The 24268-nt window shown below is 31.5% G+C and overlaps 1 protein-coding gene across 1 annotated transcript; it reads left to right on the forward strand.

Moving 5' to 3' along the window:
* The first annotated feature begins 1707 nt into the window (after positions 1–1707).
* Positions 1708–18607, forward strand: LOC136201286 (MLO protein homolog 1-like). Its single transcript, XM_065991915.1, has 14 exons — positions 1708–1833; positions 1938–1995; positions 2775–3013; positions 4169–4285; positions 4639–4699; positions 4884–4969; positions 6203–6277; positions 7157–7245; positions 8279–8328; positions 8783–8823; positions 11939–12112; positions 13565–13600; positions 15949–16077; positions 18037–18607. The coding sequence occupies exons 1-14, from the start codon at positions 1708–1710 to the stop codon at positions 18451–18453; spliced, it is 1698 nt and encodes a 565-aa protein (XP_065847987.1). The 3' UTR covers positions 18454–18607.
* The last annotated feature ends 5661 nt before the right edge of the window (positions 18608–24268 follow it).

The following is a 24268-nucleotide window of genomic DNA, read 5'->3' on the forward strand; positions in this document are numbered from 1 at the left end:
AGATCCGCTTTTAGCCTTAGTTAAGGGGGTTTTAGCCCATGATTAGATTAAAACACACCTTAGTAAGATAGATAATGGAGTTCATAGTAATAAAAGAGATTAAAGTTTAGAAGAAACCGTAATGACGATTGTCGAATGAACTTTTTCAATAACTTAAAACTTACTTTTATTGAATGAACTCTTGCACAAACAACAACTTGACACAATAACAACAATTATAATAACACAAACAACTGATTTTTGAAGAGAAAAATCAGCAAAGTAACATTATAGAGGGAGAAGTTAAGCCTAAGCTTGATGTGTCTTCAAATGGCACCCAAGGTCTCCTTTTATAGTAAAATGGCACACATAATTCCAAAGACCAAGTCTCCTTATGGCCTCCCACTCCCTAATCTTCTGAATTTTGCATTTAAGAGAGGATGGTGGAAGACTTTGACAATTTAGGAGTTGAAATGTGTAAAGGTGGGAAAGGAATCATAGGCTTCAACATGTTCATTAACTTTGGGAATTTTCTGGGCTTGATACACTTCGAATTTGGAGAGGCCATTATTAGTCACTTGTTCATCTTTCTCTTAGCTTGCCAACGCATTTTGAATCGCCTCAATCCGAGTCCGTATGAGGGAGATACGTTGAAAATACGAAAATGTGTCAAATCTGTCCTAGTGTGAACGATTGGACTTTTTATCTTACAGCACACATCCGCGACGAAGTGCACGCTGGGTGTCGCTAAAATTCCTTTTTTCTGGTCCCTTTTACTCCCGAGTTGTCGCCTTAAGCCCCGACTTGGTTATTTGTGCTGAAAACCTTGCGAAAGTGCCTAGAAAACACACAAATTGGCTTAGATACATAAAATGAAGAAAATATACAAAAACCATTATTAAAATTTATTAAAATGGTACAAAATAACTAGTAATTAAATACTAAAAATGCTATAAATTACGACGATAACAGCATGAGAATAGAGAGTCTATCTATTAGGGTTAAAGAAGTCCATTAATTTTAATATTGCAAAACGCTAATTGAAAAAGCTCTGGAGCTTTTTCTAAATTAACGTTTTCATCCCAAAACTCTCTCCCAAACCTTTCTCCACCAAACACTACAATCAGCGGTTTCAGTGGTCAAACCTCTAAAGTTGGTCAAAACCACTCTTTTTATCCCAAAACGCTCTTTACCAAACAGGGTCAAGATAGACTTTTCCATCCTATTAAAATCGCAGGAGCTTATCCGACATCCTTATACCACCCCCTCTTGGGTATAGGATTTGAGGTATAAGACTCATATTCCGCTTTTATCTCCTTAACCTATCCCTAAATCAAACATGAGATAACTCATCTCAATTTTTTTATCCCTATCCCCGTGTATTTTTTATACCTTCTCCCTATAATATATATATGAGCCGGCTAATATTAGTACATTAAATTATTTAATTTAACTCTTAAACAATTTGCCGGCTTCCATTTTGCATTATTACATTTCATGAAATAAAAGACTAATTAAATTTTCTCTTCATATGCAACAAAAAAACAAACATTTATAATAACAATAGACTTTATGATACAACATTTTGTCATTTTACTTGATTACAATTAATTAATAGCATAGTTAACTTCTCCCATTAATTAATTAATTAATTACCTAATCATTATTTAATTAATTTAATTTGTTATATAATCCTAAGAAAAAAGTATTGAAAATTCTGTTGCAGCCATGGCTCCTTCTGCTTCAGGAGATAGATCATTGAGGGATACTCCTACTTGGGCTTTAGCATTAGTTTGTGCAGTTTTTGTGATAATTTCCGTCGCGATTGAGCACGGAATTCATTCATTAGGAAAGGTAATTAAGTTTAATTATTTCCTAATTATATTCTTAATTTTATGTTTTATTATTATGTATATTAAGACCTTGTTTGTTTGCCGGAAAATATTGTACGACAACAGTGGTTTCAGAAACGACATAAGAAAGCCATGAATGAAGCTTTGGAGAAGATTAAAGCTGGTCAGGTTAATTTAATTTTTGAAATAAGTGTCAAGTTCTATGATTATTGGAGAAGTTCAATTTTGTTCTTATCGTTTAAAATAATTTAATTTTGATGTTATGATAGGAATTTTAATTTGATTTTGACATTTTTGATGACATTTTGTCGCTAATTTTTGTCGGTGTTGACTTGGAAAAGAGTCAAATTGAACTAGATTTTATATTAGAGAAAAATACAAAAATAAATTACGTGGTTTGACCGATTTAAAAGACAGTACTCTAGTTTAAAAGTCTGCAAACAAGTGTCTGTACTTTTTGTAGTTTACAAACCCAATGATTCCTTTAAAAATTATTGTCGTAACTATTTACCCTAAAAGGGAGCGATTTGGAGCAATTAAAAAATTAACTTTGTAAATTATCGAAAATTCAACGTCTAATTTTGCAAATTAACTAAACCACAAGTATTGTTTAGCCGAAAAAATGACTCATATATTCTTTAACTGCAAAATTCATAAAATATAGACCTATGTTTGCAAACTTTTAAACCACGAGAGCTGTCTTTGCAAATCGGTCAAACCACAAGGTTTATTCTTGTACTTTTTTCCAATTTTTTTTTATGATAAGGGTAAAATTAGGCTATTTTATACGATAACGATAACATTTATTTTTTCCAACAATTTTAAGAGCAAATTTGAATCCTTAATTTTTTTTTTCAATTAATAATTAATTTATCGTACTTTAATTTATTGATTATTTAATTAATATAGAGTTTAATTAATTTAATTTCCATTGAATTACAGAGCTAATGCTGCTAGGGTTTATATCATTGTTGCTTACGGTGGGTACAAAATATATTTCGAAAATATGCATCTCGGCTAGTTACGGAGACAACATGCTCCCTTGCAACCCTAAATATAAGGACAATGACGGAGGCAAAGAAGAAGATCGCCGGAGAAAGTTACTTTCATTTGCCGGCGATGTAGTTTGGCGCCGAGCTCTAGCAGCTGCCCCCGGTGCTGTAGATTATTGCAGCACGAAGGTGATTGATCTGACATCATTTATTATTTTTACTGTTTAATTAGGGGATTATGGGAACCAAAACTCAAAAACTCGGAGAGTCGGTGGGCAAAAATTTAGTAAGAAAATAGATTTTTTAGGGGATTAAGAATCAGCGACGGAATAATCCATCACTAATAGATCAAATTTGTCACAATTCTATAATAATATGTTTAGCGACAGAATTTTCCGTCGACGTCTACTTTTTCATTCTTTTTCTCCCAAAGTCGGGTGGTCGACAGTTCCTCCATGACCCCTGTAGTTCTGAGGTGGCACATCAATAAGGGTGTTGATGTGTCAGCTTCTCAATGGTCTAAGATCTGTTACTCCGGGATCATAGTAGAATTTTTCAATATGGTACTAAATAGGTTATAGGCTCATCCGAAAATATTACAGTTAATTATATATAAATAGGTCTAATACATAAATAACCCCCTGAACTTGCCCAAATGTTGCAACTGTCCCCCCGAACTTTCAATTGTAACAACTTACCCCTCAAACTTGTCCAATTGTAAAACATAACCCCTCAAATTTGTCCAATTGTAAAACATAATCTCAAATTGCTGATATGGACTGCAATTGAAAAAACACGTGAAATACAAAAGCTGCAATGCTCGTGGAGTGTGATAATCAGATCTTTGGCGTGATATGAATCCGGAGAAACGTTTTTACGGTTGCTCAAGTACGGGATAAAAAAATTCTCAATTTGGGGTTATGTTTTACAATTGGACAAGTTTAAGGGGTAAGTTGTTACAATTGAAAGTTAGAGGGGGCAGTTTCAACATTTGGACAAGTTCAGGGGGTTATTTGTGTATTAGGCCTATATAAATACTAGTTGTCACTAAAAGCAGAAGGAGGTGCACGTAAACCGTTGCATTTTCAATACTGAAATCCACCCTGAAAGGAGTCGTTTTAGGAAACAGACAACCTAGGAAGAGAGATTTATTATTTTTACGACGTAATCAAACATTTTATATCTACTGATTAGAGAAAATTTATAACAAAAACCGAGATATGAAAAAGAACAAACGAATACATAAATAAGATTAGTAATTGAATTGTATCAACTAATTAGTTAATTACTTTATGTATCTCATTAATTAAATTATCTAAACGCTAATTTTAATTTTAATTTCAGGGTAAAGTAGCATTGATCTCGCAGACCGGAGTGCACCAATTGCATATATTTATATTCGTTCTTGCCGTTTTTCACATTCTCTACAGCGTCGTTACAATAGCATTGGCACAGGCAAAAGTAAGTTTCATATATATATATGGATGGAATGCAACGAATTCGGTGCACTCCTGCCCTCCGTCACTAAAACTAGTCAAGATTTATATATATGGATGGAATGCAACGAATTTCGTGCACTCCCCCCATCCGTCACTAAAACTATCGAAAGAGTTCGGGGAATTATATTTCTAGCCACTGAAATTCATTCCAAAAAAGGCGGTTTCAAGCAGCTCTTCGCCCGAGAACTCGAAAAAGCGTCTAGGGTTGCTGCAACGGCATCACTAGATTTTTTTCCTGGTTCCGTCACTGATTAATTTATACGAACCATATCGCGATGAAAATGATTAGATTTATTTGTTTGTGGATATGATCAGATGAAGAAATGGGAAACTTGGGAATCAGAAACTTCATCTATGGAGTACCAATTCAACAATGGTAATTAATTCTTGAATTATTATTTTTCCTCGTTCGAATTCCCGTTTATGAAATGGAGAAAACTTTCCATATTCCTGTCTCGGTTGGGATCCGTATTCTCGATTAAAATTAGTAGATTATATGTAATTAATTACTATATTTTCTTAATTAACATTGCATTTTCAATTTTTTTTTAACTTTACAGATCCTGATAGATTCAGATTAGCCCATCAGACTTCCTTCGTGAAACGTCACTCCGGCATCTCAACGGCGCCTGGGATTAGATGGATTGTGAGTTTATTATCAGTTTAATTCATTGAAGTTTCGATTAATTATAATCCCACGTATTAAGTTTCGAGTTACTAGAAAATTTGTGAACATAAAAATCGGTTAAAAAACGTTATTTATTTCATTTGCATTGAAATTATATATTTACAGTTCCGAGCTAACTTTTTTGATCAATTGCTTAATATAAACAAATATAATTAATCAAATTTTCAATATGTAAAATTAAAAAATTAGATACTTAATTAAAATAAATAAAATAATACGAGGCCTAAATATAAATTTTTCGTTATAAATTGATGAGGACCATATATGATAAATATATTACATTCCTATGTTGCTTATAATCAGTAATTTTAGGAGGTATGCCTAATTCATCTTAGCTATTGTATTCAATTAATCAGGGGCAGCCTACGGGGTCACTGAGGGTCGGTCGAACCCTAGAATATATTGAAAATATATTAACCGACGGAAATTGTAGTTTGCAAGTAGACCTGTTCACGGGCCCAGGTACCCGCTCGGTCCGTCCAGGCCCGTGTCCTCTAGGCCGGGCTTGGACATGAAAATTTATCTTTAGACTCAGATTTGCTAAAGCCAGCCTTGTTTTTTTGGACAGACTTAGAATTTATAAAAATAGCACGGACTGGCCCAGCCCGGCCAGCCTATTAATATTAATTAATAAAATTATATATTAATATTTATTTTTAAGTATAAATTTAATTTTTATTATTAAAAATTATACGTATATATTTAGGTGGGCTTATATGGGTTGGACTTGGGATTTGATTTTTGAGCCCAAGCCCGGCCCGGCCCGAGCCGTCTAAATTAACTGCGGAATGGGATGGGCTTGGGTTGAGCATTTTTAGATAAAATTCTGCTGGGCCCGGCCCATGAACATGTATATTTGCAAGATATAAAAATTCCGTTGGTAAGTACGTTATTTCCAGAGCTGTGTCAAATTTGACGTCATTGAGGGAATTAGCGACGAAATATTCTGCGGCTGAATTTAAATTCCACCAACACATTCCGTTTTTTTACTAATTTTTTGCCATTTCATCCTGAATATTTCGCTCTAGTTCCGCCACTGCAATTAATGGATTTACAAGTTTAGTTTTTTTTTTTGTAATTATTAACTAGGTCGGATTAATCGATAAATAGTGATTCGAATTCGAGATCTTTACGTCAAGCGGTTTACGACTTCTGTTACTTAATTCTATATGTGTTTAATCAATTTGGCAGGTTGCATTCTTTAGGCAATTCTTTGGATCGGTGACAAAGGTGGATTACTTAACCATGAGAAATGGATTTATTAATGTAAGTGGATTAGTTTATTCTATTAATCAAAGAGTTAAACGCGTCGTTGGTCACTGAACTTACATGGTTGTCTCAAAATAGTCACGCAACTTGAATTTGTTTCAATAAAATTACTCAACTTTAAGTTTTGTCTCAATTAGGTCACTCTGACGATTCCAGTGATCAAAATGCATCGGAATGATATCATGGCTGACACGTGAGCAAGAGTTAGCTCGGATGTCATGTGTCCTTTCGATTAGATATCTAAGTTGATTCATATCATCATTTTGATCCCTTTTAATCACTGAAATCGCTGGAGTGACATAATTGAAACAAAACTCAAAGTTGAGTGATTTTATTGAGACAAATTGAAGTTGAGTAACCATTCTGTAAGTACAAATCGACTGATTTTATTGAGACAAATCGACTGAATTTAACCTATCCCTACTAAAAAACTACTGATTACGGAAATTTCCATGATTTATGTTAGAAACCCTCTTTTTCGATGGAAATGTAACATAATTTTTTTGTCGGTAATCCATTCTGATTGAACGTTCTGACGAAGTATGATGGATGTTCCGTCGCAAAGGAAGCCATAATTTTTGTGGCTATAAATCAATAGTGGAGGAAACGAGTGCATTGGGATTCGTTGCATCCCGACTACCAAAATCCATTCTAAAAGGATTGGTCTCCAGAGGCCTTCTTCCTGGAAAGAGTCCGGGGTGTTCCAATAACATCCCAGACCCTTTTCTCTAACTCCGCCGCAAAATTTAATCTACCCCTACTAAAATCTATCCGCTTATTTTATCTCGCCCCCTTCTCTCTCTTCATTTCTCGTACTCTTATATTCTTTTCGCCTTCTCTCACGCGAACTGTATTGTGTGTGTATATATAATGTAGGCGCATTTTGCTCCTAATAGCAAATTTGACTTCCACAAATACATAAAAAGATGCATGGAAGATGACTTCAAGGTGGTTGTGGGTATCAGGTTCTTTCTTCTCTTCTGAAAATTTTATAATGGTCCGAGTTCAAATAGATCTGACTAATGAGAAACCGACACGCAAACATACAATGTTAATGTGTCAATTTCTCATTGGTCAACAACTCAATTATTTCTATTAAGGTAGATAGTTTATTATTTTTTTACTTTTTACATACGTATTATTGTCAGTCTGTCCATGTATTAGCAAAAATACATTAAAATGTTCTCACGTTTTGCCCGTCAGCAAATTAATCTCTCTAATTAGAATTATCCAAAAATCTGTTAGTAAAAAACTATGACTAACATACGTTTGACTAACAAATTCTCGAATGATTTTTAGCGAGAGAGATTAAACAGTTGACGAAAACAAAATTTAAAAACATTATAATATATTTTTACTAGTATAGAAACGGGTAAATTACACCCATGGCCACTGAACTTTATCCATTTTCACATTATGGCCACTGAACTTCATTTCTTTCCGGTATAGCCACTGAACTTTACACTTTTTAACACCGGTGGCCACACAACGCCTCAAAACGACCGTTGACGGCTAAAAATAAAAAATCCAAAGCGTTAATAATATTCTAAGGAACTTTAATTCTTGAAAATTTTCATTTTGAGGTCATTTAGGTGTTGTTTGGTTAGGAGAGAGAAAGTAAATTTTTAGAAAGAGAAAGCTCCAAAAAATGTGATTTTTGAAAATAAAAAATGTGGTTTTATGGTAAATGTCGTTCTGAACAACTTTAATTCTTGAATATTTTCATTTTGAGGTCGTTAACGATCATTAACAATCATTTTGAGAAGTTAGTTAAAATTGAGTGGCCACCGGTGTTAAAAAAGTGTAAAGTTGAGTGATCATACTGGGAAGAAATGAAGTTCAGTGGCCATAATGTGAAAATGGATAAAGTTCAGTGGCCATGGGTGTAATTTACCCGTATGGAAACTGCTACGTAAGGACTAATAAATTTTTTATTTTGTATATTACTGTAATATTTGGACCTCACTTTTGACTTTTTATTTTCCTAAACTTTTGCAGTATCCCTCTGTGGATTTTTGCAGTCCTCTTTTTGCTGCTAAATGTTTATAGTAAGTTAGTTTGTACTTTATTGCTCGTATAGTATGATCACTAAACATCAAAACGTAATATATATAAAAATTACTTAACTTTACATTTTCTAATACTATGATCATTAAACTTCAATTAACGTCTTAAAATAGAAAAATGCAAGAATTAAAATTATTTAGAATCACATTTATAATTTACCAAGGAGCCACGTTTTTTATTTTCGAGACAATTTTTTGGAGCATTCTCTATCCTAACCAAACAACACCTAAATAACTTTAAAACGAAAAAGTTGAAAAATGAAAGTTGCTTAGAACATTATTAATTTTTGAAATTTTCTATTTTGAGGTCATGAACGGTCAGTTTCAGGCGTTAATTAAAATTTAATTGTCAAAATATAATTACATTTCATATTAATGTATGGTTATTCCATTAATTATTATCCATAATTTTTCTGATGGGATCTTAAATTTACAGAATGGTACACACTTACCTGGTTGACACTGGTGCCACTTGTTGTAAGATATCCTCAATTGTTATTTTCATTATATTTATTTGAATTAAGTGTCGATTTAGCTCGTGAAGTTGACAGACAGATTTAATTTAGTCTAAATCGAAATTTAAGTATCGATTCAATCTTGAAGTTAGTAATATTTAATAAATTAGTCCAAATTTGATAAAAAAAAAAGGTATTGAAATTGATTGTAGTTGGACTAATTTGTCAAATATTACTAATTACGGAACTGGATTAATATCTATACTTCGATTTGGGCTATATTGAACATCTCTATCAAGTTCAAGGACCAAATTGACCCTTAATTTATATTTATTTATACTATGCATATGTTAATTAATATAGACTGATAAATACCGCCCCCAAATTATTTATCACCGCCCACATTTGGACTTTGTTGCCCTTCTCATAATTTTTAATCAAAAACTGAAAATTCTCTCTCCAAAATCATAAACTCAAACAACAATAATTGAAATTATGAAAATAATTGGTGTGACAACCCAAACCCCAAAAGTGGATGATTACGAGTCGGAAACATTAAATTTTACGTTTTTTTATCAAAGAACTTATGAAAATAATACATATTTTTTATGACGATTTTGCATTTTTCGTCACAAAAAATTAAACGACTTAGTATTTTTCGTCACTAAAATTTTACGATTTTGCACCGACCAAAATTTGGCCTACGCGGATGCCGTATCTGCCCGTTCCATGGCGGGGGCAGATGTCGTATCCGCCCATGCCATGGCGGGGGCAGATGCGGCATCCGCCTAGGCCAAATTTTGGCAGATTCTCTTAAAAAAATCAGTTTTGAAAAAAAATTATGAAAAGGACAAAATTGTCCAAATAGGGGCAGTGATAATTTGGAGACGGTAAATAGCAATATCCTAATTAATTAAATAAAGGGTAAAATCATGCATTTGTAATTGAAAAGTTTACGGACAAAGGTTTGAGATTTTTTCTATTTGCAAAAACATTTTTTTACTAAAAGAGTTTAAATGAGAATTTCGATAATTTTATTGAAAGAAATGAAATTGAGTAATTTTTTCTAAAAACATACGTCAAATTTCAATGATTATCGATACAATTTACCTCTCGTCATCAACACTCTTAACTTAACATGTGTTATGCCAGCTGAGTAGACCTGTTCATGGGGTTGGACCGGGCTGGGCGTGAGCCGGGCCTAACCGGGCTTGTCACATAATTATTTTGTCCAAACCCGCACTATATTTACATCGGGCTCGGGCTGGGCTGGGCCAAGCTAAAAGAACTAATTCCCAACCCCAACCCGGCCCGGCCCAACTAATATCTTTGTATTTTTTTAAAATTAAAATTAAACTAAAAAATTATACTATAAATATATATAATAAAATACAATAAACTAAATTTTAGACGATTATTTCAATAAAAATCAATTAACGCAATCCTAAATAAAAAAATATTTTTTTAATAGTAATAAATAAAATAGTAACAAAAATATGTACACGTTCACCAATTCTAAAAAATATATTTGGAAATTTTTATGTTGAAGAAATTTAAAATTTTTATTTTTGGAATATAAAGTTTATTAAACTATAAAAGTTATTAAATTAAAATTATTATTAAAATTTCGGGCCGGGCTGGGCTGGGCCTGGGTTTTGAGACAAATCCCAAGCCCAACCTACTCCATATGCGGGCCTAAGCGGGCTTGGGCCGGGCCGGACCTATTACGAAACATATACGTCCAAGCCCAGTCTTTAAAGAGCGGGCTTGGACGGGCTGGACGGACCAGTGGGCTTTTGAACAGGTCTACAGCTGAGGTCACCCTCCTAGAGAGGATTGTTTCAGCGCCTAATTTGTTGCCTCTTGTACTTGGTCCTTCAACTGTTCCATTGAACTTTTACGAGTTCTAAATAACCGCACATTCTTATCCAATTGCATTCAATAATCTCATATTTTTCAATAGAATTTATTGATGCAGAAAGTGGGAGACACTCTTCTCCACGAGTCGAAGTGCTCGCCACATGTTAAAAGGAAAATGTCAAATAGATAAATAATTAGGAACTTTTGAAAGTTCAGGGAGCAATTGATGTTTTAGAATTACTGAATGCAATAGGATAATAATAGGGAGTTATCGAATGCAATTGGACATGAATAAAGGCTTATTAAATTAATTGGATAAGAATAGAGAGTCATTTGAAGCTTTTAAAAGTTCAGAACAGTTGAAGTTTTGGACCAAATACAGAGGGTAACAGATGTATTAGGCCATTGTTTCAGCACTTCCAACCATGTACATATGGTTGCTTAAAATGTCATAAATCTTAAATTCTTAACGAGAAACTCGTCACCATTTAATTTTGGTTTCACCTATGATCATTTTGCCCGAAAAGCGACCAACACATTTGCCTGAAGATACCACGTGGATGGCATATCATCAAATTATTGCCATGTGGAATTTTAAAAAAGCATTTCTATTTTTCTATTTCCCACGTGGCGAAATTTTGATGACATGTCATCCGGATGTGGCATTTTCAGCGAACATGTTTACTAGTTCCGGATAAAAAAAAAATCAAGAGTGAAACTAAAGTTAAATGACGTACTTAAAGATGGCAACTGGTAGAGTACCCGCGGGTAATACCAATCCCAAACCTTACCCGTTTATTTTTTAATTATCAAAATATTACAAATTTAACAAAGTATAAATTTAATAAATCATCCATCCAAAAATTGAACAAATCGAACTTTAATCAATAAAAATAAAGTAGTTTAATGATATCACTCGATGGTTGAAAAACAAAAAGTTTTCCACATCTTACATCTAAAAAACAAAAATATTTTTTAATATATAAAAGATTTATGACGGGTAACGGGTACCATGGAGTATTCCCATACCCGTCATGGGTAATTATTTTGATCTCATACCTTTTTATATAGGGTACGGGTAGTCCCATTAGGGTCGGGTACCCGTGGGTACAATACCCGTTGCCATCCCTAGACGTACTATAACTTTCTAGCTAAGATTATAACATTTTTGTTTCATTTCCGTCACTGGTTGAGGATTCGAGTCTTTGTTAAGAACTAATTAAAGACCCAACCTCTGTATTAACGATCGTAATTTTCGTCGCTAATTTTTCGTGCAGATACTTCTTTTGGTGGGTACAAAATTAGAACTTGTTATAATGGAAATGGCAAATCAAATACAAGAAAGAACAACAGTTGTTAGAGGAGGTCCTATTGTTGAGCCTAATAACAAATATTTCTGGTTTAATAGACCCAGATGGATTCTCTACTTAATCCATTACACTTTGTTTCAGGTTAGTACTAATTAATTTTAGTTAACTATATAATCTCATTTTAATTGTTTCGCTCTTATAAATTATTTTAGCGATGATAGTCAATTTTGCTGCTAAAATTATCGGGGAAGTTCGGTTTATCTTCATAACATAAAATAAATCAATTTTGATGCACGATAGGAATTTCAGTTCAATTTTACGAGTTTTCTCAAGAAATTTTGTCCCTAAACGTTCATTTAGAAAAAGGAATAAGGGTCAATTTTGCCCTAAAATTATTGGGGAAATTCAATTTTACTCATATCATGAAAAATTACTCAATTTTCCCCTATAGTAGAAATTTTAGTTCAATTTTACTCCTTTTGAAGAAATTCCGTCGCAATGTTTTGTCGGTATTCACTTAGAAGAGGGTAAAGTTGCACAAAAGTTTATACAGTGGGGCAAATGAGAAATTTTGACTCTTATCCCATTAGAAAATGGTAAAATTGAACTAAAGTTTCTATATAAAAAAAATGAAAGTAAGTTAAACTTTCTAACATAAAATAGCTCAATTTTTTATGCATGATAGGAATTTTAGTTCAATTTTATCATTTTCCTAAAAAATTCGTCGCTACTTTTTGTTAACGTTTATTTAGAAAAGGAATAAGGGTAAATTTTTCCGTAAGGTTATAAGGGTCAATTTTTCCATAAAATTGTTGGGCAAGTTCAATTTTACCCATATCGTAAAAAAAAAAAAACTCAATTTTGACAATGGTAGAAATTTTAGTTTAATTTTACCCTTTTTTTTCAAGAAATTTTGTCACTAATTTTTGTCGATATTCACTTAGAAGAGGGTAAAATTGAGCTAAAGTTTATATAATGGGGCAAAGGAGAAATTTTTACTCTTATCCCTTTAGAAAATAGTAAAATTGGACTAAAGTTTCCATCAACAAATAAAATTAAGTAAAAATTTCTAGCATAAAATAGCTCAATTTTGATGCATGATAGAAATTTCAGTTCAATTTTACTATTTTTTCTAGAAATTTCGTCGCTAATTTTCATTAACGTATATTTAGAAAAGGAATACGGGTCAATTTCCCCCCTAAAATTATTTGGGAATTCAATTTTACCCATATCATGAAAAATAACTCAATTTTTCCCCTCTGGTAAAAAATTAGTTCAATTTTACCCCTTAATAAATTTCGTCGCTAGATTTTTGTCGATGTTTACTTAGAAACGGGTGAAATTGAGCTAAAGTTTATACCATGGGGCAAATTTGACTCTTATTCTTTAAAAACATGGTAAAATTGAACTTAAGTTTTTATCGGAAAATAAAATTAAGCTAAAATTCTAATATGAAGACAAATTCGAGTTATTTTATACGATGTGTAAAATTGAACTTTTTAAATAATTTTATGAGTAAATTTGACACTTATCTCATTAATTTAACGAGTTACGGATTTATTAATTAATTAACTTACTCGTGCATACTTGCAGAATGCTTTTCAAATGGCATTTTTCTTATGGACATGGGTGAGTAATACTTCAATCTTCAATCTTTCTTTTCTTATTTGTCATTGTAAAAAAACGAAAACATGTATCGTATGCCAATTTGACCTATAATTATTATAGCGGAGGGAGATGATATATACGATTCTCCGGCATAAAAGAGGATATGTCGGTGTTACAATTGCACCCCATACTCTATTCCATGTCTTCTCCATTGCCAATGATCAGTGGCGAAACCAGAATAAAAAAACTCGGTGGGTTAGAGTGGACAAAATATTAGGAAGAAAACACATACCCTTTTGGATTACAATTCAGCGACGTACCTACTGTCGCTAATTCAGTGAGAAACTCTAAATTTACAACAAATTTGGAAATAACGAAATTACCGACGAAATTTTTTGTTTAGTGATACGTCTAAATTTATTCTTTTGTTATTTTCTTGCAGAGTTGGAGGGTCGACAGACCCTTCATGACCCCTGTAATTCCGCTCTGCCAATAATGTTGGGTAAATTACACCCATGGCCACTCAACTTTACCTATTTTCACATTATGGCCACTGAACTTCATTTCTTCCCGGTATGGCCACTGAACTTTACACTTTTTAACACCGGTGGTCACTCAACGCCTCAAAACGACCGTTGATGGCTAAAAATAAAAAATCCAAAGTGTTAATAATATTTTAAGGAACTTTAATTCTTGAAAATTTTCGTTTTGAGGTCATTTAGGTGTTGTTTGGTTAGGAGAGAGAAAGAGAATTTTTAGAGAGAGAAAGCTCCAAAAAATGTGATTTTCGAAAATAAAAAATGTGGTTTCATGGTAAATGTCATTCTGAACAACTTTAATTCTTGAATATTTTCATTTTGAGGTTGTTAACGATCGTTAACGGTCATTTTGAGAAGTTAGTTAAAATTGAATGACCATCGATGTTAAAAAGTGTAAAGTTCAGTGGCTATACCGGGAAGAAATGAAGTTCAGTGGCCATAATGTAAAAATGGGTAAAGTTTAATGGCCATGGGTGTAATTTACCCCAATAATGTTAGACTTTATTATTGTAACATGTTGACTTGTTATTTATATTGGCCTTAAGGTTCAAAATGGTCTAAATTTAATTCTAACGTTTTCAAGTAAGATTAATTTTAGTCTTACGTTATCGAAAATTAGAAAATATTGGTTTGACTGTTATTTAATTGTCACATCGAACATATTTAAGATATTTAATGTGTTACTAACACAATTACAAAAAAACCTGTTAAAATGCAAACGACTAAGTCTGTCACATACAGTTAATCACAAATTTTATTGTCAAATTGTCTAAAATGTTTACTGTGTTACTAATATAGTTACAAATAACCAATAAAAATGTACGAAATTGCTTCAGTTTATCGACAAACTTGTTTGGAATGTCTGATGTACAGTTAAATAACAGTCAACCCAGCTTTTTAAATTTTCAATAACGTAGAGATAAAATTGATCTTCTTTGAAAATGTTACGGTTAAATTAAACAATTTCACACATTAGAGCTAAATCTAAACTTCATACAAAAAAAATGTTAGGGTCAAATTTGATAGTAAATTATATACATGGTGTACAACATTTATCATTTTTCACATTTTAGTATATAACATTCAATTTTGCACACAAAACTGTACAACATTTTCATGGCTTCCCACTAAATTGTATAGCCGGTAATTATGGCATGTCAACGTGCCATGTCAATAATTTAACTTCCACAAAAGTCAAAATTACTGACGTGGTGCGTTGACTGTACACTTTAGTGGGAGTTCACCAAAAGGTTATACACTAAAGTGTGAAATAGAACAAAAGTTGTACACCGCGAATGTAATTTACCCCAAATTTGATCCTTATTCCTTTTATGTTAACGTGATATATTGACTTAATGCTACGTGAGTCGTTGCATCAACAAATTTTAATAGACATAATATCCATTTGGCTCTCTAAACTAAGGCTCCAAAAGTCAATTATGACCTTAAACTATCAAAATCATCAATCAGGTCTCTGAACTAACCAAAATCATCAATTAATGCCTCATTGAAAATCATTCGGTTGAACAGTTTCAGACCATTTTCCTCAAACTCATTTTGAACCAACACATTATAGTCTATATCAAATAGTCACAGTTTCTTATTTTAGGATAGGATGAGGATTCAATTGACGATTTTTGCTTAGTTTAAGGAGCTGATTGGAGATTTTGATAGTTTAGGATCCTAATTGAGTTTCAACCTTTAGTTTGGGACCCAAATGGATGTAATACCAATTTTAATATTATTGGTTAATTTTGTTTTATTTTTATATGCACTTTTTTATATATAATTTCTTTTTAATGAGAATTAATTATAATTTAATTTGTACAGTATGAATTTGGGTTGATATCTTGCTTCCATGAAAACCTAGTAGCCATATTGGCTAGGGTTTTTCTTGGGGTGGCTCTGCAGTTTGTGTGTAGTTACATTACCTTCCCCCTCTATTCCTTAGTCACACAAGTAAGTATTCAACTACAAATATTTATTTATTTAGATTCGATTAATTGGTTCGAGGTTATTCGGATATTCTTTAGCTAGCATCTCTTTCAATTAAAGTTTATAGCGTACGTATGTTAGGATTCGAATTCGAAACCACTAATATTATACTAATATCATACCATTCTTTACGATAGGTTTATGTGACAATTTTGATTATCATATCATAGTCGTAACGTAATATTTATTATATATTTCATATGATTATATAAAAATAATAATTTTGTTAAATGAATCGTGTTAATTAGATTATTTTTACAAATCGTGTTATCGAATTAATTTGACACTCAAAAATTAATATCGGTCAAGTAATTGCAAACAATCACTCAAATTAGGGTTTTGGTATATAAAAATTATTATAAAATCATTAAATTTCACGTTTAATTTCAGTAAAATAATTCCGACCATGTCATATATTGAATAGAATGTTGATGTGATACAGAATATAATTTACTATATATCAATAGAGCGTCATGTTCGACAAGAATATGTACATTTAAAATTTGGTGGCTTATAATGTCACATGGCTGTCACGTCAAGCATGAAACTTAGGCATGTTCGATGCGATGCTTAGATAACATATAGGCCATATAATTTGGCTAGAAAAATCGATTGGTGACCCCTAAACTTTAAACATGTATCGTTAGCCTTTTTTTTTATATAGAAAATATCGTTAGCTTTCTAAACTTGCTTACAATGACTTAATAGCTTCTAAACTTGCTTAAATTTATATGTTGCTGCCTGAAGTTATTACAATAATTTATTAGACCTCTGAACTTGCTCAAAATAATATACGTTTTAACTTGTCCAAATCTCGCATTGTTCTGTCAAATGGACTTAGAGACATTTTGGATAAATTACACTCATGGCCATTGAATTTTATTCATTTTTATGGTAGGGTCACTTAACTTTAAAATGTAACACAAAAGTCACAGAACTTTACACTTTGTGGCTACTAAACTTTAACTAATTCCTCAAAATGAAAATGTCCAAGAATTAAAGTTAGAATGACATTTACCATGAAACCACATTTTTATTTTCTAAAATTATCATTTTTGGAGCTTTCCATCTCTAAAAATTCATTCTCTCCTAACCAAATAATCCCTACATGATATCAAAACGAAAATTTTCAAGAATTAAAGTTGCTTAGAATATAATTAATTCTTGAAATTTTTTTATTTTGAGACCGTCAACGGTCTTTTGAGACGTTAATTGAAGTTTAATGGCCACATGTGTAACAAAAATTCAGTGTCTTTTATGTTACATTTTGTAGTTCAATGGTTATACCGTGAAAATGCGTAAAGTTCAATGGCATAGTTAAAATTTACTTGATATATTTTAAATAAGTTTACTGAGCGACCAATGAGTTCTTATATTAAGTATCCGATCATCAATGTTACTTAGATGATCTCCAATTCACATTTGTATACATGTATTATGACCGCAGTTAATAATTAAAATAGTGAGACCTCTTATAATATGTGGGTTCATATTACATCTAGCTAAATATGACATACAAAACTGGACGCCTCTAATAATTTACCGCGACGAAGACAACATAAAGTTTAGATAATCAATATGTTTTTCTAACCAAGTTCAGAAGGTCTATATTATGCCCAAACAACAATAATGTGTGGAGTTCATTGAAATTTGATTTAAGAAAATTGAGCAACTAAGGTTGATCCGAATCGAAAACGCCTCTAATCGTTTAAATTAAGTTTCGGATTCGATTTCTAGTAGACACATAAATCTTAATCGGAAAAGAATGAAAGCCTCTAATCGTTTAAATTAAGTTTCGGATTCGATTTCTAGTAGACGCAGAAATCTTCGAGAAATCGAAGTATTTCCCAAAAAAAAATTGTGTGATTTGGACTCATTTGATTAAAATTGCTAAACTGATACCTTTTGAATATGTTGGAAAAGATGGGATCGCACATGAAGAAGTCGATCTTCGAAGAACAAACAGCAAAAGCTCTAAGAAAATGGCGGAAAGCAGCGAAGGACAGAAACAAATCACCAAAAAAAGCAGGAGCAACTTCTCCTACTCCAGGATTCATGAGCGTCGAAACTACACCAAGCCGAGGAACATCGCCGCTGCATTTACTCCAAGGCCATAAGTTCCGATCTAGCCAAACCGATACCGAAAGTGTTCTTCAGTCTCCGATATCATACAGATCTGACACCGATCTCTCACCTTCCGATTTGTCAGATTACGAAGGATCTAGCCATGGTCGCCGGAACCGTGGCCGTGAATCGGCAACAATAACGCAGTTTCCTCCTCTGAGATCGGGATTACAACAACCGCAAAATCATGGTGAATTTACCTTTGTTAAGATCTGATTTGTAATTCCTTGATTTGATCTACTTTTGTTCTTCTTCGTTGATTGTTGCTCTCTTTTTTGGGTTTTTTTTTTTTCAAATTCATTAATTAATTGTAAAAATATAGATATATGGACTTATTGCTTTTGTGAAAGAATATGATAATGTTAGTACAACAAGGACAAAGTTATTCCCGAAATTATTCGGAATCGGCTAATATGAACCATCATATAAAACCGTGAAATCAAACCGTATCAACGACATTATGTATATATTTTTAGGTGAGTTTATATGGATTTGGCTTATGATTTGATTTTTAAGCTCGAGTCCGCCTAAATTAATAGTGGGATGCGCTGAGCTTGGACTGAATAGTTTTATATGAAAGCCTGGTAGGCCTAGCCCAACCCGGTTCATGGACACGTCTAATCTAACGTATTAAATGGTCTACAAATTTGTCGATAAATTGAAGCAGATTCTTACATTTTTATTGGTTTTTGTAACTATATTAATATTTTAGACAGCCGACAAAAAAATTTGTGATTAATTTATAGGTATTAGATTTGCTTTTTAGAATTTTAACAGAATTTTTGTAATTTTTTTAATAATACACTAAATATTTTAGGCGTAATTAATTTGGAAGGTCTGAAGAGATTCGGCTTGCTGACATGGACATTTCCACTGCCATACAAATAAAAAATAAGTTTCTTCACTAGGCGAGAGAGTAAAAAGTAAAAAAAAAATTACAAAAATCGATTTTCAGTAAGTTCTTCCAATTAGGAAATCGAACTGGTAAGAACTTGCTGGAAATGGATTTTGGTGTTAGAGGAGAAGATCGATTTGGTGATTCTCATACTGCAAATCGTGAAATGAGACAGAAGAAGGTCGGGTTTGTTAGAACTTAGTGGAAATTTATTCCTCTAATTTCTTTTTACTTTTTACTCTCTATCTCTTCTAGTCAATAAATTGTTATTTTTATTTATCCATATTAGTAGGCCGAATTATCCTAATAGCGAGTGCTGTCCCAATTCGATAGAAAATTTAAATAAGAGTCGGATGTATAACGAAATTAATGATTAAGGACCCAATATAAAAATAATAATTGATGTAGACTTAATGGTTAAAACAATTAAAATTCAAGGATTTTTTCCCATAAGAAAAACTTTAATAATTCTAATGCTATGAGTCTATAATGTGTTAAACCCCTGACACGTGTCAGCGCTGACAACGGTCAGCTGATTTGGTGCCGTGCCGGTCGAATTTTCTTTTTCCACTCTCTTTTTGTGTACCCTCCTAACGCCATGTCGTTTAGTGTTTCCCAAGCCGAACCACACGTGTGAAAATACATAAAAAAAAAAAAACCAGTACATACATAGATATATTAATAATGGAGATAAGCTCTAAACAAAAAAAAGAAATCGGAGCTAAGTTACTAAAATAGATCTATTGTTATTTTAAAAAGTATTAATTTCGGCTTCAGTATAAAATAGTATTAATATAAGTTTAATGTTTAAAAAAGAGTACCAATTTAGACCTCAGTAACGGAATGTGACACATTATTTATATTACTTCGTTAAGTTCTGATTTCTCTCCATGTACAATTGATAGAACTTAACATAGTAATATAAATGATGTATCACTGCTCATCAGTAACAAATCGCAAACACATGTATATACATGAAAAAAATTAAAAATATACTGTAATATGTACGAGTTGTACAATAAAAATTAAAAATCCAAGTATTTTATCACATTTAAAAATATATTAATCTCTAATTTTGATATGTATTATAAAAAATGCAAAATCTTTTTTTAGAACAAATTGATATTCAATTGATGTAGAATGCGAGAACAAAATATCTGCACTTTTTAATAATGTCTGAAATTAACTCAACTTGCCAATATTATGGATAAAATCGCTTTTGATTGCCAATGTTAGGGGTAAAATTATATAATTTTAAACGTTTGAGCTAAAATTGCTCCTAACTGTTAATGTTAGAGATATTTTTACACATTATCCCATTTATTATTAACTCTTTTCTCATTACCCTTTATGGAGATAAATACCAAATTTGATCCTAACATTTTAGGAAAATTGTAGATTTAGCCATAACGTATGAAATTGTACAAATTACTCTAGCATTTCCAATGAAAGTCAATTTTAGCTAATGTTACCGAAATTTTGAAAAGATCGGTTTGACTGTTATCTACTGTCACATCATACATTCCAAACGTTCATCATGTCTAAAATATTTAGTATATTACTATCACAATTACAAAAGATTTGTTAAAATGCTAACAACTAAGATTATCACATATAAGTTAATTACAAAAAAAAAATAGTGAAAATGTCTAAAACGTAGTTACAAACAACCAATAAAAAATTGTACGGAACTGCTTCAGTTTATTAACAAACTTGTTTGGAATGTCCGATGTAACAGTTAAATAACAGTCAAATCAAATTTTTCAAATTTCTATAACGTATAAGTAAAATCGTTCATATTTAAAAATATTAAAATTAAATTTGTATCATTTTTATATGTTATAACTAAATTTATACTTCTAAAAAAATGTAAGATCAAATTTGGCTATTACTATTTATATATTTACAATAAAGTCAAATAAAGTCATTATTTAACTTTGTGTACAAATATTTATTGAATTTGGAGGTTATTGTATAAATTTTATTTTATTTTACTTTATTTTTTAATAAATTATTAATTTTATATTTAATTTCAATAAAATTCTTATTATCAATTTATAAAAAACTCATTAGATAAAATAATTGAAACACTTGTTGAGGAGAGCTTCCTTCTAATATCAATTAATATTTTCTTCAAACAAAAAAGACATGAGTTGGACAATACCATGATGATGTTTAATTAATATATATTCAAATGTATATATAAAACTTTGTATAAAAAATGTATATATAAAACTATATAAAGTGCACTTACATATAATATTTTATAGAGATCCAGACAAAATAAAGTATAGACACTAAAAAAAAGTATAGACACATTTCATTGCTTTAAGCAATATCAAAGAAAAAATTTTATATTAATAAACTTTGTGTTTTATAATTTTTGAACAAAATTATTATTGATTATCCATTAGAGATAAAGTATAAAAATACCCCTAACATTTAGGGTCAGAAACAATTTTCTCTATAACATTTAAAATGATATAATTTGATAAATAATTCATCAAATTGTCTTCTCTGTCATGAATCTTATTATCTATACTTATATATGAGCCATTTTATCACTCATTAGTAACATATCATAAACATATGATTAGACGTGAAAAAAATATCGTCTTTTGTACGAGTTGGACAAAAATTTCATCGAATTTATAAAATATTAGTCTCCAATTCTATTATTAAATCATAGAAAATATGAAATCTTTTTTTAAAACAAGCTGATATGCAATTGGTGCGGAATAAAAAATAAAATATATGTGTTTTGTAATAATATATGAAATTGACTCAACTTGCCAATATTAGAAATAAAATTGTACTGCTCGTTGTAAACATTAGGGTATTTTTTTAGCTTATCTCTATCCATTATATTGGTACTTTAATGAAATTGAAGGACCCAACCATTGTTACTTTCTCCTTTCTCAATTAATAAATTAATTATTTTATTCATAGAAAAGCTTAATGATAATTAAAGAAATAAACAAAGATTCGCAAATCAAAATAAATTAATAAATTAATAAGACAAATCTATATATAATATAAAACAGTAACGATGGAACTGAGGTGTCACTTCCTCCTTTTTTAGTGATAAAAAATTTAATACGTTAATTTTAATTTTAATTTTATTATATATAAATATATAAATATTAATAAAAATACAATCTAATAATTACAATTAATGACATAAATGTGTTATATAAATTAAATATTATTATTTGATTTTCACATTTACTTTAAATAATATTTTTATAGATAAATATAATAATAAAATAAAAACTAATATATTATATATTATATTATATTTTTTATCAGTAAAAAAGGAGGAAGTGACACCTCAGTTCCATCGTTACTGTTTTATATTATATAGATTTATATATTAAGATGAATCCGTACATCGCACGGGTCAAAAACTAGTAGCATATTATAAACAAAAGAGGAAATCAAACTAAAGGTTCATGTTCCATTACAATATAAAAATATTTAGGTGACTTATAATTAAAGTAGTTATAATTAAACAAAGAACAATTGCAAAAATCTAAGTGCTAATAGGCAACTAATCATCTATTCAATAAAGTCAAATGCATCTTGATAGAGTATCCAAGATGGAGTGGTAATTCCGGTCACCGGTCATACATCGGGATTGGTTCTCAGTATACTTCGAAGAGGAACTATTGGAGGGAAAGTCTGGTGTTAGTAACCATAGTAATTCCAGTAACACCAGTTGGAACTAGTTAAAAAAACTCGTAGTTGAATCAGTAGAGTCCTAAAAGCAACACCAGCTGATCCCTAATCGGCATCACATAGTTCTTGGGATATTCCGTGCTCCAAGGGATACGCGAGACTCCCGGTAACCTTTTTTAGAAAAGGCGCTCGTCCGACTGATTTTCACACCAAATTCAGTACGACAGGGTTTTGCATCGTTTTCGGTCCAGAGTTATCTGCGTGATCAAATTAGTTATTGATAGATATTAAATAGAGAGATATAGCAGATTGAGTAACTAGTATAATAAATGACACTTTATAGAATTTATAATTTATTAGTTGAGAGAGAATCCACTTAAAAGGTATCTGACATATCTCGAATAGATTAATTAGAAAACCAATTTACTCTCAGACGGATCGATCCAGTCACATCATATGTATGCAATATGTACCTATATTCATAACTGACTTAACAAGTAATATGGCTAGTGCGAATTACTATCATACAGTCATCGAATATACAAGTCCGTGGTTCTAATGATTCCCATGATAGAATAGACTTGGGATATGGTTTTACGATTGTCAATCAATGAATTCTCTATTCATATTGTAGCACAAGATGTAAATGAACTAGATTAATGCCTTTATTAATGTGACACAAATATATTTTCACAAGAATCAATGCATGTGAACTGTGGCACACCAACAAAAATCTATCATTTACTCCAATCTCCCGTTAGCATTTAGTTCTAAAATGCGAAAAAATAACACTATGAAAGGAGAAAGGATATGAAACTCTTTGTCTATGGAGTCAGTTGTTATAACTGGCATAATAAGCCATGCATTGATCCATCCTCTATAAAATAGGGTCATGCATCTCCTGGTACACCTCGATGAGCTGAAGTGTTGCCTGATTCTCTCGTCCTAACTGCTTCATGTTGGTCCCTAGTGAGATAGTATTAGTTCCAAAGGGGGATGAATGGAACTATTTGGTAATTTTGCCTTTTTATAAAATTCTCACTTAGTCAGCACAAAGTTGCTTTGAGTGCAAGATAATTAGTATCAGAGGCTGACGTAAGATAGACAGAGGGATCTGTTCAATCTGGCAGTTCTGATCTTAATTATTTGCTTTTGAGCTTAGCGTTGAACTTATCGGAGGTCTGTTCACAATGTGCTATACTTAAATGAATAAATAATGAGATAGAGGCAGTTATGCAGTTTATATGAGATCAGATATAGCACATGAATAATCAGAGGCAGCAGGTTAGAGATTAGAAAATAGTTACTCAGCAGACTTATCCTAGTTCGGCCTCTAGCCTACATCTAGTCCCCAGAATACCTTTTTCTGGGCTTTAATCCACTAGAGCACTCTTTCAGAGGTAGAGCACAAACCTTGTACAAATAACTAGAGCCTCAGTAGAGTACCTTCCTCTACAA

This window comes from Euphorbia lathyris, chromosome 7, assembly GCF_963576675.1.
Source record: "Euphorbia lathyris chromosome 7, ddEupLath1.1, whole genome shotgun sequence".
NCBI classification, from domain to species: domain Eukaryota; kingdom Viridiplantae; phylum Streptophyta; class Magnoliopsida; order Malpighiales; family Euphorbiaceae; genus Euphorbia; species Euphorbia lathyris.